This window comes from Cervus elaphus, chromosome X (assembly GCF_910594005.1).
Source record: "Cervus elaphus chromosome X, mCerEla1.1, whole genome shotgun sequence".
Taxonomy (NCBI): Eukaryota; Metazoa; Chordata; class Mammalia; order Artiodactyla; family Cervidae; genus Cervus; species Cervus elaphus.
In genome coordinates this window covers 110868898-110887114 of record NC_057848.1, presented here as the reverse complement: position 1 = coordinate 110887114, position 18217 = coordinate 110868898, and the positions used below count along the sequence as shown (strand labels likewise).

Sequence of the window (18217 nt, the reverse complement as noted above, 5' to 3'; positions counted from 1 at the left end):
CTTTTGCCTCTTCCACTTATCTCAGGAAAATCTCCTCCTGTTTGTTTTAAAAATGAACTAAGGAATTCCCTGGTGGTCCAGTGGTTAAGACTGTGCTTTCACTACTGAGGGCACAGGTTCGATCCTTCCTCCTCCCCGCAAAAGACCTAATCTTGGCTGGCAACTGTAAATAATGCTGGTATACTAGTAAGTGCACAAGGAAGAGCAAAACCATGTTTTTTGTTTTTAAAAACCACTTTATTGAGGTATAATTTACATACTGTACAATTCACCCATTTTAAATGTACAATGTAACAATTTTGAGTAAATTTACTGAGTCATGCAGCCATTACCAAAATTCAGTTTGACAACATTTCCATCACTGCAAAGAGATCCCTCATGCGGTTAATCCCCTGTTCCCACCCCCAGTCCTTCATAAAAATGGAATCAAATATGTGGCCATTTGGAACTCTTCTTTCATTTACCAAAATGTTCTCAAGGTTCATTCATTTTGTAGCAAATATGGGTAGTCATTTCTTTTTATTACTGAATAATATTCTACTGTATGGGGTACACCATATTTTATCTACTCATAGTTGAGGGACATTTGGATTGTTTCTACCCTTTGGCTGTTACAAATAATGCTGCTGTGAACCTTCATGTAGGTTTTGTGTGTCCACTGTCTCAGGTATATACCTGGGAGTGGAATTGCTGGGTCATATAGTAAATTAATGCAAAACCACATTTTGAGTCAAGAATGGCATCTTTAATATTTATAGTAAGTGAAATCCCCTTCCACATTCTACAAGTCTCTACCTCATTGAACCTGCTTTTCCTTAAGCACAAGATTCAAGGGACTATATAAGATACATTAAAAAGCATTCCACTTTGCTTTTTTTGTCTTATTAGTTAGGCAATAGTATTCTATCAACTTTTCATTACCAAAATGCATTTCAGCTACATGCAGGTTTTGGCAGACTTGTCATCTGGTCTAGAAATGTAACTACTATTAAAATATTCCAGTCTCCTCCTGGGTTTGTTTTCTGTTTTCCTCTCTTGTTCTGACCCAGACCAACATTTGTCTCTGAGAAAGAAAAATTCCACAGAATATTCATACAATGAAGTAATAAGCAGACATAAAAAAACCAAGGAGGAATGCTACTAAGTGGCACAGTGTGGTTTCCAGACTATATTAGTAAGTGAAAAAAAAAGCAAGGTGAAAAGAATATATATAGTATGCTATCTTTTGTGTTTAATGACAACAAAAAAAGAATAGATACACTCATTTGCATATATTTGCAGAAAGAAACACAGGAAGTATAAGTAGTGAATTATGCTGTATACCTGAAACTAATGTGTTAGTGTCGATTATACTTCAACTGAAAAAAAAAATAAACACAGGAAGGATAAACAAGAAATTAATGAAAATGGGTACTTACAGGGAGTGGATGGCAATGGGGCACAGGGCATGGGAGCAAGACTTGTCTGGAAATAGCTTTTCTTTTTTTTGGAAATAGCTTTTTATATAGTTTTGACTTTGAGCCACATGAAAGTTTACATATTTTAAAAATAATGTATCATTTTTACTAAAAAGGATGATAAAAGCAAATCCTAAACTTGAATATAAATGGAAAAAAACTCCACAGAGGAAAAAAATGATTCATGTAATTTTAAAAAATTTCTTTCTTATTTCTGGCCAGGATGCAAGGCATGTGGGATCTTAGTTCCCCAACCAGGGATTGCACCTGCGCCCCCTGCAGTGGAAGCATGGAGTCTTAACCACTGGACTGCTAGGGAAGTCCCTGATTCACATAATTTTTTTTTTTGATTCACGTAATTTTTAAACAGTACACTGTATATCCTTAATAGGATATAGTCTAAGGACAGAAGACTGCAAAGAACTAAGGAACTTTACTTAGGTTAATTGTTGGTAGTGGTGTTGGTCTTTTTTTTTTGTTTTTGTTTTTGTTTTTTTGGTATTGGTCTTATAATTCTGAAGAGTATATATATATATATATTGGTGTTGGGGACCAGAGTTTTCATTGTAAGAGAAGCAAGATACAAATACGAAATGGGGGAAGACGAGGGGGCACCCTATGGTGTTAGATTTGAATTGAAGGTATTATTATAAAGTCATTCTTTTTTTTAAGCTCTCTCCACTGAAAGGGCCTAAAAGTGATGACGATCCAGTTTCTAAACACCATTCCCCACTAAAAGGAACCAGGGCTCCTTGGACAAATAACATACCAGGTCCGGGACAGGGAAGGCAGAGTGAGCCTGGAACATCTTGTGTCAAAAAGCAAGGAAGTGCTCAAAGACTAATGGAGTCATGCCAAAAGGACACAGGAGCCAGAGTGACAAATTTGGAACAGTTTGAGGATCAAAAAGGAAAATGATGGTGTTAGACTGTAACACATTAAAATAAAAATGCAAGAAAGGAGGTAAGAAAAGGGAAAGTTCTTCTTTACTGAGTAAGTCCGATTAATAAAGGTAGGAAGAATTAATAAATGTAGAAGGAAAAATCACCCTTTGGCACTCACACTCTGTTGAGTCCTGTCCCAGGCCACAGGTGTGAGGCCACCAAGGCCTCAGCAGAGCCCAGAACCAAGGTCACCTCCAAAGCTGACTGAACCCCTTTGTAACCTTGCCAAGAGCCCCCTGATCATCACTAACAAGCTTCTTTACTCCCACTTAAGCAAAGATGCCCACGCCAGTAAATACTCTATAGTGTCCCAATCAATCACCTAACGTCAACCTTCTAGCAGGAATTTTGTCTTGAGGCTATCTGTACAAATTGGCTATTAACCTATGAAAAAACCATCAACTCTCCCTGGTCTGTCAGGAGGTCTGCCTGCTTCACTTGCAGTGCCCACTTTATCTCTGTTCTTTGTTTTTAATTAATTCACTCCCTTCTGAAATGCTCTGTGTCTGGAAATTCTTTTCCAACCCGTGCTTGGAGTGTCTCAACATCTGGTGGCCTGTACAGGGACTACTCTCCCCGTGAGAGAGCCCCCACTCTCCTTTCCTCTTTCCTTTTTCCTTGGGCCCTCTGCCAACAGGCAAGTGACTGTGGAAGCAATTAAGGAACTCTGCCAGTTACTCTCTGGTGTGTTCCAAAGGCTCCACTGCCCACAGTACCCCAGTAGCTACCACCCAAACGGGTGAGGGCTCTCTTTTCCTTTTTCCTCCTTCTCCCTTGAGCTGAGGACCAGGCCAATAAAACTGTGCAGGCACAGGTCAGGCACTTAAAAGCCACTAGAAAAGACTCCCATGGCAGGATAAGGGGGTCACGGAACAGACCAGGCTATCAGAGCATCTGCCCTCAGCAAGACAACTTCTATGCATCATGTCAGGCACATATTGGTTCAAGCAAAACACTGAGCCCATTCCCCAGGCCACCGCCTTCCTGGCAGGACTACAAGGTGGATTCCTCAGCCTGTCTTCCTTCTCTGTCGCTTTCACTTTTCCTCTCTCTGTCCGGATTAATTTACAGGAACCTAGGAGCAACCTCTGAATCATCCTAGAGAGTGCCTTCCATGTTTCAGAGAATTGCTAAAAGGTGAGTCACTGTTGGTTCTGGGAAACTCTTTTCTGTCCTTTCTGGCCCTAGTCACCATGTACATTTTCACACTGTTTGTGCCTAGGCTTGTTCCTAGCCACAGGGTTTTGTGCCACTCCGTGTCACATGTTCAGGGGTCACCTCTCACTACTGGACGCAACTGTTGGGACAGTTGGCCATTAGCCACACGGTGCCTTCTTGCACGCAGAGGGTTCACTGGGACATGTGGGACTCTTTCTGTGGCCAGTGAACTCTTGGTACCCCTATTCCAAGAATGGGCTCAGGTATGTCTCAAGAACCACCTTCAGACTCACCTCTGGGTTGTATTCTCAGGACCTGGAAAAAATTTGACCCTGAAAATCCTAAAAAAGAAAAGGCTCACATTCTTTTGCAAGAAAACTTGGAGCCAGTACAAATTGGGGAAGCAAGAAAAATGGCCTCTGAATGGCATGCTTAAATTAGAACATAATTCTCCACCTTGACCTCTTTTGCTGTTCCTTATGCTCAAACCTTTATGGCACTCAGTCAGAATCTGGACCTAAAGGATTCATGCCACATGTCTTTCTGTTGCTGCCCTATCCCCTTGTCCCCCTCTGTCTCTCCCTCTCCATCAGACCTCCTAGCTCAGGACTTTCTCCTATAATCAAAAGCCAGGAAAAAAACTCTCCTAACATTCTAAAGAATCCCCTTCTAACTCCTCCTATCTCTAGGGGTGGGGGCGGTGGGGGGAGGAGAAGAAAGTGGGAAAAGAACCAAGCTTCCCCTAATCCTTCCAGTTCTCTTACTCCTTCAGATTCTTCTGATCAAACTAAGACCCTACCTCCCCAGAGAAAAAAGTCCCTGCGGGGACACCATCTTATCAGTCAGTCTGCCCCTGTCATCAGAGCCAATTTGAGCACTCTAATTTAAATTTAGCTATGAAACTATGACTACGAAAAGGAGAGATGACATTTTTGACACTGGATTGCCATGATATTCTTTAGACCCAGGGGGGAAAAACTGGTTAAAATGAAATCTTTTTGAAATTATAAAACTGGTTCTTTTTGTACATGCAATTAATTAGGAAAAAGCCGGCTTATTAAAATACCTTTTTTTTTTTTTTTTTTTTAGAGCTCTGACCCTACCTGAGAAAACAGAAACATACCTAGGAAAAAAAACCGAGGTTAACACCTATCATGTCTTTGAGATACAGAGCCCACTCTGCCTGAGACTCCAGCTGTGAGCAAATTAGTAGAACTTCAAGCCAAGGCGAAAAAAAGGGCAAACAGACATTTTAAATCTGAAGTGAAAACTGTGAGATCTTGGTCCAGATTTATGTATGTCTCAGTGTGTGTCTTTATCTTTGACTAATACTGCTGAGGTTATTTTGTCAATGAGCTCTATTTAATTGGCCTAAAGACAAGTAAGTGCTTATAAATAATTCTAAATTCAAGAAAAATGAAACTAAATGAATTTCAGGTTCATGTGAACTGGGAAATATTCACTATTAAATTAATACCTGGTATTAACGTTTGTTAATCTGATTAACATAGACGTATCTTAAGAACTCACTGTGAAGAAACTTTAAGGAAAGAAAATGCAAATAACATAAGAGCTTTGGGTGATTTATGTTTACCAATCTACAGAATGATGATATAAAGGACAGTTCATGGTTGCTGAAGGAAAGTAGGATGTGTGTTTTTAATAAAATGGTATAAGGAATGGAATTTAATTCTATTAAGGGAAAATCAAGCAGGGCAAAGGCTAATAAGAGTTCTGCCAAAAGAACACACTGGTCATAGCAAACACCCTCTTCCAGCAACACAAGAGAAGACTCTACACATGGATATCACCAGATGTCAATACTGAAATCAGATTGATTATATTCTTTGCAGCCAAAGATGGAGAAGCTCTATACAGTCAGCAAAAACAAGACTGGGAGCTGACTGTGGCTCAGATCATGAACTCTTTATTGCCAAATTCAGACTTAATTGAAGAAAGTAGGGAAAACCACTAGACCATTCAGGTATGACCTAAATCAAATCCCTTGCAATTATACAGTGGAAGTGACAAATAGATTCAAGGGATTAGATCTGATAGAGTACCTGAAGAACTATGGGCGGAGGTTTGTGACACTGTACAGGAGGCAGGGATCAAGACCATCCCCAAGAAAAAGAAATGCAAAGGCAAAATTGTTGTCTGAGGAGGTCTTACAAATAGCTGAGAAAAGAGGAGAAGCTAAAGACAAAGGAGAAAAGGAAAGATATACCCATTTGAATGCAGAGTTCCAAAGAACAGCAAGCAGAGATAAGAAAGTCTTCCTCCGTGATCAATGCAAAGAAATAGAGGAAGACAATAGAATGGGAAAGACTAGGGAAATAGAATGGGAAAGAATAGGGAAAGACTAGAGATCTCTTCAAGAAAATTAGAGATACCAAGGGAACATTTCATGCAAAGATGGGCACAATAAAAGACAGAAATGGTATGGACCTAACAGAAGGAGAAGATATTAAGAGGAGGTGGCAAGAATACACAAAAGAACTATACAAAAAAGATCATCATGACCCAGATAATCAGGATGGTGTGATCAGTCACCTAGAGCCAGATATCCTGGAATGAAAAGTCAAGTGGGGCTTTGGAAGCATCACTGCAAACAAAGGTAGTGGAGGTGATGGAATTCCAGTTGAGCTATTTCAAGTCCTAAAAGATGATGCTGTGAAAGTGCTGCAGTCAACATTCCAGCAAATTTGGAAAATTTGGCAGTGGCCACAGGACTGGAAAAGGTCAGTTTTCATTCCAATCGCAAAGAAGGGCAATGCCAAAGAATGCTCAAACTACCACACAATTGCACTCATCTCACACGCTAGCAAAGTAATGCTCAAAATTCTCCAAGCCAGGCTTCAATAGAACGTGAACTGTGAACTTCCAGATGTTCAAACTGGTTTTAGAAAAGGCAGAGGAACCAGAGATCAAATTGCCAACATCTGTCGGATCATAGAAAAAGCAAGAGAGTTCCAGACAAATATCTACTTCTGCTTTATTGACTACGCCAAAGCCTTTGACTGTGTGGATCACCACAAACTGTGGAAAATTCTTAAAGAGATGGGAATACCAGACCACCTGACCTGCCTCCTGAGAAATCTGTATGAAGCTCAAGAAGCGACAGTTAAAACTGGACATGGAACAACAGACTTATTCCATATCAGGAAAGGAATACGTCAAGGCTGTATATTGTCACCCTGCTTATTTAACTTATATGCAGAGTATATCATGAGAAATGCTGGACTGGATGAAGCACATGCTGGAATCAAGATTGCCGGGAGAAATACCAATAACCTCAGATATACAGATGACACCACCCTTATGGCAGAAAGCAAAGAAGAACTAAAGAGCCTCTTCATGAAAGTGAAAGAGGAGAGTGAAAAAGATGGCTTAAAACTCAACATTCAGAAAACTTAAGATCATGGCATCTGGTCCCATCACTTCATGGCAAATAAATGGGGAAACAATGGAAACAGTGACAGACTTTATTTTTTTGGGCTCCCAAATCACTGCAGATGGTGACTGCAGCCATGAAATTAAAAGACGCTTGCTCCCTGGAAGAAAAATCATGACTAACCTAGACAACATATTAAAAAGCAGAGACATTACTTTGCCAACAAAGGTCCACCTAGTCAAAGCTATGGTTTATCCAGTAGTCATGTATGGATGTGAGAGTTGGACTATAAAGAAAGCTGAGTGCCGAAGAATTGATGCTTTTGAACTGTGTTGTTGGAGAAGACTCTTGAGAGTCCCTTGGACAGCAAGGAGATCCAACCAGTCCATCCTAAAGGAAATCAGTCCTGAATATTCATTGGAAGGACTGATGCTGAAAACTGACTCATTTGAAAAGACCCTGATGTTGGGAAAGATTGAAGGTGGGAGAAGGGGACAACAAGAGGATGAGATGGTTTTATGGCATCACTGGCTCAATGGACATGAGTTTGAGTAAACTCTGGGAGTTGATGGACAGAGAAGCCTGGCATGCTACAGTCCATGGTGTCAGAAAGAGTTGGACATGACTGAGCGAGTGACTGAACTGAACTGACTGAAGGGAAAATGAAGTAAGTCTGAACTTACTGGTGGCTGTTCTCTGAATGGGCAAATAAAGTGATGAATACAGAAAGTGAAAGAAAGTTTTGTGGGAAGTGGACTCCGGGAAGAGAGTTTTGTGCATGGTACAAGTTTCTTAAGACATTAAACTGCTTTTGAAATCTTTTATTGTTACTGTGGCTAAGTGAGTAACTATTGTTTCACAGTGAATATAAGTTGGTACCAAACTGGAGTTTGGTTTTCTCTCCCTGTTAAATGAATGAAGTTTTCTTAGAATGCTGCTTTTTGATAACAGACTATTTAACTTTCTTTGCCTTTAAGTGATTTATATTATTTTTTTAAATCTTTTGTTACTTTGGTAAACTGAGTATTATTTCACAGTGATCTGTGAAGACTATGGCACACATAGACAAAGCTCATTCCACTTCTACAAAAATTAATCCCTCATCTACTCCTAAATTAGGGAATTTAAAATGCATAAATAATGGCTGTAAATCAGGGTTATGGGAAATCCAAGACAGCCGCTTGGCTTTTCCTGGCCCCCTGACAAACCTCACTTTTATTTGATGGGATAAAGTCTTTCCTAACTTCAGGGTTAATGCTTTCACAACAGAGGAAAAAATGGTTAAAAATGTGCTTTGCACTTTGGGTATACTTTCTACAATCTCCAGTGATCAAAGCACACACTTCACTGGGCAAATCATACCATCATTAACAAAAACTTTTCAAACTTCTTAAAACTATCACTGTCACTATCAACCTCAATCATCAGGCAAGGACAACAGAAGAAAAACTAATTACATGAGATTAAATAAACTGCTAAATATGATTACAATTTTCATGACTTTTCATCTGACATATTACTGGCTTCTGATCTTTGTTTTCAGATATCAAGAAGCTCTCCTCCTCAAGCTACTTATGGTTTAAAACAATTTGGTAATCTACACCTGTGGGTAACATTAAAACATTTTTCTTTTCTCTCTGCCTTGTCCCTCTAGATATTGGAGACACTTGAGTTCTGAATAGATTTATCAGGTAAATAAAAAGATTGTCTCCTGACATATACAGACATCTCAAAGTATAGTGGGGACCTCTAGAAGAAAAAAATCCACCTCGACAAAAACTGATGACAGGCCTATGGCATCTATAATCAATGGACCAAACTTATTTTAGAAACAAATTAGTCTTGGCTGTGTTTTAAAAAAATGGGAATAATTTTAGAAAAAAATTATATTTCACTGAATATTAAATTCTAGTTTTGTTAGTTAAGGTCTGTATTTACTAAATACTCACTTCTCATTTAGTCCCTTGCTGTTATGTTATACTGTTACAAGATAAAAACCAGATGCTTCATGATCTACAACCAGGAGATTAACATCAGACTATAGTCATTCAACAAACTAAGTCAGACAACATGGTATATACTGAACTACACCTAAAAAAGTTCTTAAATTCTTACTTGTGAACTTACTATTACTGCAAACTATATTATTTTCCATATTGCCAGTTTTATAAGACTATTCTCTTACATTACCAAATGTGTGACTGGGCCTCTAATAAAATGATGATACATAGTTTCATATGAGATCAATGATTGTAATAATGTAACTCTAGATGGGAAGAAGTAACAAGAGGGAATATTTTCCTGGACTATAAGAAACTATTAGTAACACAGATAAGGTGCAGGACTTTTGCTACTTTCATGGCCTAGTCCAGTAACAGCACATTGAGTGGCCAATCAAAAAATCTTCGCTAGACTTGGGATGAGCATTCCTAGCAACGTGGGACAAAATGATCATAAAATGCCCCTAAACCAATGGTCAAATTTAAGGCAGTGAAGGGGCCCTGCCGACTGAAAACTGGCACTTGTCACCTGCCTCTACAAAGAGTAAATCAGGAGCCATTCCAGTTGCTGACTTTCAACACCCCCTGAAAGGAGTTCGGGGTAGAAATCATGAATGAGGCATTCTGTGCTCTGGGGAAAACTGGCAGGACAGGCCTTCAAATTGTTATATATTTTCAAGAAAAGATTTTCATGAGCCCAAATTCTTGCATCTTCTCATACCTAGAGAAATACCAACATCACAAGCCAACATCTAGCCCTGGTTCTTCTGGCTAGCCCCTCTTCCAGGCCCCTTAGCAGCTTTTCTACTTCTGTTCATCTTGGGGCTATGTATCTTTAACTTCCTGTTAAGTTTGTCTCTTCTAGAATATGATAAATAAATCTCCAGATGGTACTACAAGGATATCAGCTGGCTGACATATGGATTATGTTGGAACAAGTGGTCTTGTCATTCCATGGACTCTCATCTCCCTCCAAATGCACACTCTGACAGAGAGTGGGTATCGGGACCCAGACCCCATGATGCCCCTGTCCAGCAGGAAGAAGCCAGAGCAGTCTCTGCCTCTTTCCCCAGTGACCTGCGTCCCCATGTCCCACAGAGATAGGCAGGTAGTTAGACACGAGCAGGGTGTTAAGGGGCCAAAGATTTGGCCCATTAATAAGAAGGGGGGAAATGTTGAATCCTGCCCAAGGTCATAGATGTGAGGCCTTGCACCAAGGCCTCAGAAGCAGAGCCCAGAACCAAAGTCATCTCTGAAGCTGACAGAGCCCCTTTGTAACCTTGTCAAAAGTTCCCTGATCATCACTAACAAGCTTCCTGACTCCCAATTAAGCAAAGATGCCCACTCCAGTAAATACCCTATAGCATCCCAGCCAATCACCTAACGTCAACCTTCCAGCCAGAATTTTGTCTTAAGGCTATATAAATTGGTTACTAACCCACGGTCTGTCAGGAGGTCGGCCTGCTTCACTCATAGTGCCCACTTTTATCTCTCTTTGTTCTTAATAAACTCACTCCCTTGTGAAATGCTCTGTCTGGAAATTCTCTTCCAACTGTGTTCCAACTGCCTGAACACTCTCCTAATATAATTGATTCAGGAAAGGATCATCGACAGATTATACAACCTTTGGGTATAAGGACAGTGGGGAACATAATGTTCACACAATTTCAAAGGATCACCCCCATGGATTATTTACTAATTACAAAAGGAAAAATGTGCCATTGCAATGGAGAGATCTGTTGGGCACCACTTTCCTGAAGTGCTCAAATTTGGCATTATCAACATTGGGACAACCTGACATTGTGCCTTCTGATGGCCAGTAAGATATTTAACCAGAATCACTTTGAAGAAAAGACTACACGAATTCATAGTATAGAATATTTTCAAGACAATTCCCCTGGATTCTTTCAAATAGGTAGTGTCATGCAATACAAAGAAAAATGCTGGTGGATTCTGAATTCAGAGGCTAAAGAAAGATAAATGCAATGGATGAAACTTGAGTTGATCTCGGGTTGAAATGTAAAATGCTGCAATTAAGACAACTGAGGAAATTTAAATGTGGATTGTATGTTAAATGATATGGACTTAATGTTAAGTTTTAAAGATGTGCTAATAGTATTATGGTTATGTAGAAAACTGTTAGTCACTCAGTCAAGTCCGACTCTTTCAAGCCCATGGACTGGGACCGACCAGGCTTCTCCATCCATGGGATTTTCCAGGCAAGAATACTGGAGTGGGTTGCCAGTCCTTTCTCCAGGGGAACCTTCCCGACCCAGGGATCAAAACCGGGTCTCCCGCATTGCAGGCAGACTCTTTACCGTCTGAGCCACTTAGGGAAGACTATTTTCAGGGTGAAGAATCACAGTATCTGTAACCCACATTCAAATGGTTCAAGGAGAAAAAAAATAGCAAAACGTTAAAATCGTGAATCTAGGTGAAGGGTCGGCTGTTCATTTTACTCATCTCTTACTTTCATATTTTCCAAAAAAGGAGGGGAGGAAGTCTATTTTTATAAGGGAATGTCAATTCAAAACAACTAACTTGCACGAGTACCTTTGGCACAGTGCGATACACGGCCAGTTTCTCTTTGGGACGGTGCAATAAAGGCGCCGACAGCACAGACGGGAAGAACGTGAACGTGCGTGCTCAGTCGTGTCCAACTCTTTGCAAACTCTCTGGGCTGTAGCCCGCCAGGCTCTTCTGTCCATTCCAGGCAAGAAAACTGGAGCGGGTACCATCTCCTCCTCCAGGGAACCTTCCCAACCCGGGGATCGAACCCACGTTTCCTGTGTCTCTGTATTGCAGTCAGAACATTCTTTACCACTTGAGCCATCCTGGAAACCTACAGAACCGAAAAACCGGTTCTAATTCTCACATAGTGTCTTGAAGCGTGACAACGAGGAGGTCACGTGACCCATGAATCACCTTCTGATTGGAGAAAGATCCGTCGCTCTTCCCCAAGGTACTGAGACAGCGCCTGCGCAGATACGCAGAGGCAGGAGGGACCAAACAGTCTCTCCGACCAATATTTTTTCACAGATCCAGCCTCCTGATCGCGTATTGTCCAATCAAAAGCCCCTAGTAACGTTGTGTCACCAATTCTCCCTTTCTCATAGGACGGGAGGTCTTTCCGGTTCTTTATTCCGCTTCCGGTGGGAGCTGGTCATATCCAGGAGCTCAGTGAATTATTTCTGGGCGATTGGTTTTTATTTCCGGGCTATGGGACAAGGCAGTGCCTAGCGGCCGCCTGTAGCCGCTAAGACAGCTCCGCCGCCGCAGCCATCATGTCAGACACGGATAGCGATGAAGATTCTGCTGGAGGCGGCCCATTTTCTTTAACTGGTTTCCTTTTCGGCAACATCAATGGAGCCGGGCAGCTTGAGGGAGAAAGCGTCTTGGACGATGTGAGGGGATGGGCGTGGGCATAGAGCCAGAGGGTGGATCGGCTGAGGAGAAGGTGGCGTGAGGAGAGTTTGGGGTGCTTGGAGAGTTGAGAGGGCTTAGGAAACTAGAAGAGAGGACGATGTGACCCTCCCTTAATGAGAGGGCGCACTTAACGTACGCGAAGAGAGAAGCGGTTGCCTTGCTAGTAGGTTGTGTAGTAACAATCTACTGGCAAGAGAGCGAGGGGGCTCAGTTCTGGGCGAGGGTGGGGACAAGAGGTGAACGGTAGGCCAAGCGGCGCTGATATCGGTGGCTTTGGAGGAAAAATAGCCGAAGCTACTGAGAGTACTTTCAGATCGTTGCTATGAGAACCTTCTTGGAGATTCTTTAAACTGTCTCCATTTGTGACATCACTGACTAGAGATGGCTCTAGAGCGAGAGGACAGACCGGCACCAAATCCTGTGGTTCAGGCCCCGGTTCTTAGAACAGCCAATGTTCAGACCATACAGGGCAGGCCCCTTCTGGTCTCAGTGCACACTTGCTTACATAGTTTTTCCACCATTCACTGACATTCATGAAATTGTTTCCTGTGCCCAGTCGACACTTAAACCTATCATCATTAAAGTTCATTTTCTCAAGGAGAAAATACTGACCAGTATTCCTTCTTCCCTGCAACACACAGTAAAGATAACAATAAAGTTCTTGATTTGTTTTCTTTCTTTTTTAATTTTTTTTTGCTTATAAAGATTTGTTTTCTCTAGTCGGAATTACCTGTTTTCTTAGACTTTATTCACGGATCTGCTATTTAATTTATTTAATCTTGGTGGTGGTTCCTTGAATAATTTTTCCTTACCTTACTTTAAAGGATGGTGATGAAATCGAATATGATGTGTTATATCTGATCAGTGTGGATGTGGAATATGTACTTCCCAGTTCTCAAATGTGATGCTTCTTTTAGCATGCTGTGGAGTCATTTATATGGGTTTATAACTTTGTTGTGGATCTGGAAATAAACCTTGTGGTGTGGGAAACTTAGGTTTAGTTATTGTGTTTAACTCTGGTGCTGTCCCTTTTTCAGGAGTGTAAGAAGCATTTGGCAGGCTTGGGGGCTTTGGGGCTGGGCAGCCTGATAACTGAACTCACAGCAAATGAAGAATTGACTGGTACTGATGCTGCCCTGGTAAATGATGAAGGTGAAGTCTGGGTCATGGGGAGTATGGTGGGGGAGGAAGCTAGCCACTTACTATACATGTATTTTTCAGTGGGAATTATATAAGGGACTGAGAGTTACTGGCACATTGTTTAGATCTACTCTCCACTTTTATTTATAGGATGGGTCAGGAGTACAGAAGATGCTGTAGACTATTCAGACATCAATGAGGTAGCAGAAGATGAAAGCCGAAGATATCAGCAGACAATGGGGAGCTTGCAGCCTCTTTGCCATGCAGGTGATTCTTCAGTGCTATCAATAAGAGCATTCCAGTACTTTTTTTCCTTTTTTTAAAAAAAAGATTTATTTATTTATTGTTTTTTGTCTGTGCTGGATCTTCATTGCTGCATACCAGCTTTCTTTGGTTGTGGTAAACAGTGGTTACTCTTAGTTGTGGTGCGCCGGCTTCTCATTGTAGTGGCTTCTCCTGTTGCAGAGCACAGGCTCTAGTCACAGGCTTCAGTAGTTGTGGTGCATGGGCTCAATAATTGCGGCTCATGGGCTCTAGAGCAAGGGCTCAGTAGTTGTGGCACACAGGCTTAGTTGCTCTGAGTCATATGGAATCTTCCCAGATCAGGGATTCAACTCGAGTCCCCTGCCTTGGCAAATGGATTCTTAACCACTGGACTACTAGGAAAGCCCCTAGTACATTTTCTTGCTGTGTAGTTCAGTTTGTTTCTATCCAAGCTTTCTGTCATTGTTCTTGCTCTTTATGTCTTTGCTTCTCTCCCTTTGTCAGCTCAGTTCCAAGTAGCTGCTATCCTTTTTTGTGTTCTGGGACAGCATTATTATACTTAGGCTTTTATTCCTCATACTGGTTAGTCCCAAATTCTTAGTGAATGCCAACTAAGAATGATAATGCTTTCCTCCTTATAATCTGGTATTTGAGTTCCTGTGGGGTTCACAGTACTAATTTAGATGCTATTTGAACCCAGTCTTTGCCCTCAGGGAATTGTTAGTTCAAGAAGGATTAAGTATCCAGTTTATATATAAATGAGCACATGTATTTATTGGTTCAGCTTCTGTTGATCACTCACTACCTGTATGCTGACACAGTGCACTTAATGCTTGCTCACAACATTGGTTTTCCTTCCTGGTATAAGGTGCTACATTATAGAATCAGAATGTTAGAGCTCAGAGGGGTTTTAGTGATTATTTATTCTTAACCTCATCATAGATAGACTTGAACTTCAGAGAACTTTAAAAAAATGTGGAACTTTATTAAAAGTTCTGTAATTAGTGGCAGGCCTTGACTAATTAAACATTTCAGTTTATTAGACACTGAGCACCCATTATATGCTATAAACTGTAATAGTATAGTACAAAGATAATAAAATCCATTTTCTGATTTTTGAGGAGCTCGGTTCTGGTCATAGTTCATTCTTTCCACTGCCCTATACTATCTTTGGACTTTTTTTTAAATATTTATTTTTATTTATTTAACTTATTTAGCTGCACAGGGTCTTAGTTGTGGTACATGAAATCTTTTAGCTGTGGCATGTGGGATCTAATTCCCCGACCAGGGATCGAACCTGGGCCCCCTGCATTGAGAGCTCATAGTCTTAGCCACTGGACCAGCAGGGAAGTCCCTATCTTTGGACTTTTGTATGAAGTTGCTTATTGTTTATTCATTATCCATTTCTTTAAATTAGATTTCAGCTTGCAGAGAAATGTAGGTAAAACCTTGATAAATAGCTGAACTTAAGTTTCTTCAGAGTCAGTTAATGAATTTGGGTGCTTCTTTTTTTTAATATATTTATTTTTATTTACTTATTTGACTGCCAGAAGGAAGAGGCTAATATTCCCTGGGTTATGCAGCCGGCTTTCACGCTCCAGGGAATCAGCCAGAAATAGAGAAAGAAAGAAAGAAAGACACGGGGACCAAAGCTCTGATGGAGCAAAGGTGTTTTAATCAACATGGTGTGGGCATATATACTGTCTTACAAGGTAGTTATTCTCAGCAAAGATAAAGATTAAAATTACAGACTTACAAAACACAAGGCGATCCCTATTAAAGAGAGAAGAGGGTACTTATCACCATGAGAAACTAACAAAGGAAATGCTCGGATTCCTCAGCCCCGGGAAAGGTGTGCCTCTCCTCTTAATTCCTGAATATTCAGGAATTAATAAGGGCAAAGGTTTCCTGACAGATCCAAAACAGCACACAGGAAGCCTCCTGTTAAATGCTTCCTGACAATTCCCCCTATTTTATTATATTTGTTAAAAAAAAAAAGGTCCTGACCAAATGAGTTTGGTTAGTATTGACCAACCTTATAGAAAGGCAACAATAAACAACAAATACAATTATCAAGACAATCACCAAAGTTACAGTCCCAGACCCGATGCTTTGGGTAATACTTTGAAACTATCCTCGTGGGTCTAGCCTGGATAATTTGTTTCAGCTAAAGTTTCCAAATTGGTGGAAGAGGGCAGACGTTTAGAAAAAGTTTCAAAGATTCTCTTTTGCAGTAATTGTACATTCAGAGAGGCATTATCATGTAAATGAAATTTGATTTGTTCCCAGTTGTAGGTACTATGATTGAATTGAACAAGAGTAACACAAAATTGGCAATTAATACAAGTTACAGATTAAATTGTAAGTGGGACACAGGCCTGTATAAAATATGACTGATTATAGTGAAAGAAATAGTTCCTATGACCACGACTAGTCTCTGTGAAATGTCTAGTCCAAGTTTCAAGTTCTAAGGTGCTGGCAGCAAGTTTCCTGATGTCCCATTGTTTAGGCCCACTTTGTTTATCCAGGACGATTTGAGGAGGAGGGGGCGATGCCATTCTGTGTCAAGCCAGCCTAGAGGTCCTTTGTCATGGTAATATTTCAACCTCATGTTAGTAACATTTTACATAATGTTTTTTGTTCTTTCCCTAACTCTTTCACTAAAGTTTCAGTAGTAAACGTGGTTCACAGACAGAAGAAGGGCAGCAATGTCCGAAAGTCTTCTTTTGGAGGCAGGAAGCCCGTTTGTCAGCCAACTTTTATGCGTAAGCCCAGTGGAAGGCCTAAAGAAATGTTAATTAGTTTTCCCTCTTCCCCAGGGTGTGAGGGTTTCAGGGAGGGGGCATATGGGTGGAGTCATTGGTTGATAGGTCTTTTCTCCATCTATTTTATGACCTGTAATAAAGGGGGGTTGGGTAAGTAAATTAGTTAATCCACCTCGAGCAGGGGTTGCGCAGGCCAACAGAGCCTAGCGATAAGAAGGTTTTCAGGACTCTGAGGCATTCCCTGTTGAGAAATCATATTTTTAACTTGATTAGTGAGGGTTTTTATTTGTCCCCAAGCGGGAAGATCATAGGGTTGATGTCGCCGAGGGCGGTGCTTTCTGGAGATCTTTAGAGCTGTCACGGCCCATATTGGAATTTCTTCCTCCTGGGGTTCTTGTTGTTTCGTCTCCATTTTGAATGTTGGGGGCCCCCTTGGGTCGAATTTTCCGAGGAAAAAGTTTGTTGGATCCATCTGGGGAAATACAAGCATATCCCTTTCCCTGTAAGATTAGTTTCCCAGATTTCCATTGTTTGTGAACCCGTCTTGATACCAAATGGGCAGAGGAAGAGAAGTGTCCTTCAATTCCTTGAAATGTCTTTCTGCTCTTGTTAAAATATTTCCCTGTGGTAGGTTTAAAAAATTTAAAACAAATAAAGCTGTGTTAACAATAATTGTAGGTTTAGAAAATATCTTATGTTGGAATCTAGTAAAGTCTGCTTTAGATAAGGAAGACAGTAGTGTACCTGTGTATTCCCCCTTCTTTAATTTTTTATTTGTAACTTTAGTGTGTGATGTGTTCGTTCAACTATGTCTTGTGTCTGTGGATTATAAGGAATACCTGTAATATGTTTAATAGAAAAAAATTGTAAAAATTGTTAAAAGTGTCTAGAAATATAGGCAGGGCCATTGTCTGTTTTAATAGAACTAGGAGTTTATGGTGGAGTTTTCTATATTTTTTAATACAAAAACTGAATATATAGAATCAGAGACTATATTAATGGGGTAAGGATGTAGGCAAAGAACTTGAATAAGAGCATATAATTCATTTTGTTGAGCAGAATGAAATTTAGTATAAAAGACTTTATATTTTTTAAGAGACCAGAATGAAGCTTTGGCGTTTTGAGTCCCATCTATATAAAAGAAATGTGAGAAATAATAAATTCAGTGTTTTTGAAGAAATTCCACAGCTTACCAGAAGGATAATGAAATGATATTTTTCCAAAATATTTTAGAAAAGCTAATTGGAAATCAGTAGAAGTTTGTAATGTGTTCTCAAATTGAGATTTATATGTAATAAAGTTTTATTAAAATATAAAGGAGATACAGAAAGCCTCTGACATAGGCATCAGAAGGGGGCAGAAAGAGTGCCCTCCTGCTAGTCTTTAGCCAGGTGTCATATAACTACTAGCAGTCTGCTAATTAGAGAAAGGAAATATCTCAAAACCGAAGAGAATAACACCAGGCCTCTCATACACAACATGCATTTTGAGATAACTTTGGCACCAGGTGAGTTGTCCCGGGCCACAAAATGATTGACATGAATCTTGAAGGAAGGCAGGTTTCCAAGCAAATACAGTTTCATTAACATAGCTTAAGAGAACATTTGCATGAGTAAAACATACTGGTTTGTCAAGTCGGTTCTGAGTCTTAGGCAGAACCGACTTGAAG

The 18217-nt window shown here is 40.4% G+C and overlaps 1 protein-coding gene across 7 annotated transcripts in view; it reads left to right on the top strand.

The window, feature by feature from the left end:
• Positions 1 to 12130: 12130 nt before the first annotated feature.
• Positions 12131 to 18217, top strand: part of TAF1 (TATA-box binding protein associated factor 1) — a 76620-nt gene continuing 70533 nt past the window's right edge. For 3 of the 7 annotated variants that reach the window (XM_043895816.1, XM_043895820.1, XM_043895821.1), the window contains exons 1-3: positions 12131 to 12357; positions 13417 to 13531; positions 13670 to 13786. In XM_043895816.1, the coding sequence (XP_043751751.1) occupies positions 12238 to 12357; positions 13417 to 13531; positions 13670 to 13786 (352 nt within the window). In that variant the 5' untranslated portion in view covers positions 12131 to 12237. The remainder of the gene's footprint in view (positions 12358 to 13416; positions 13532 to 13669; positions 13787 to 18217) is intronic. The other 4 variants (XM_043895817.1, XM_043895815.1, XM_043895819.1 and 1 more) reach the window with 3 other exon arrangements.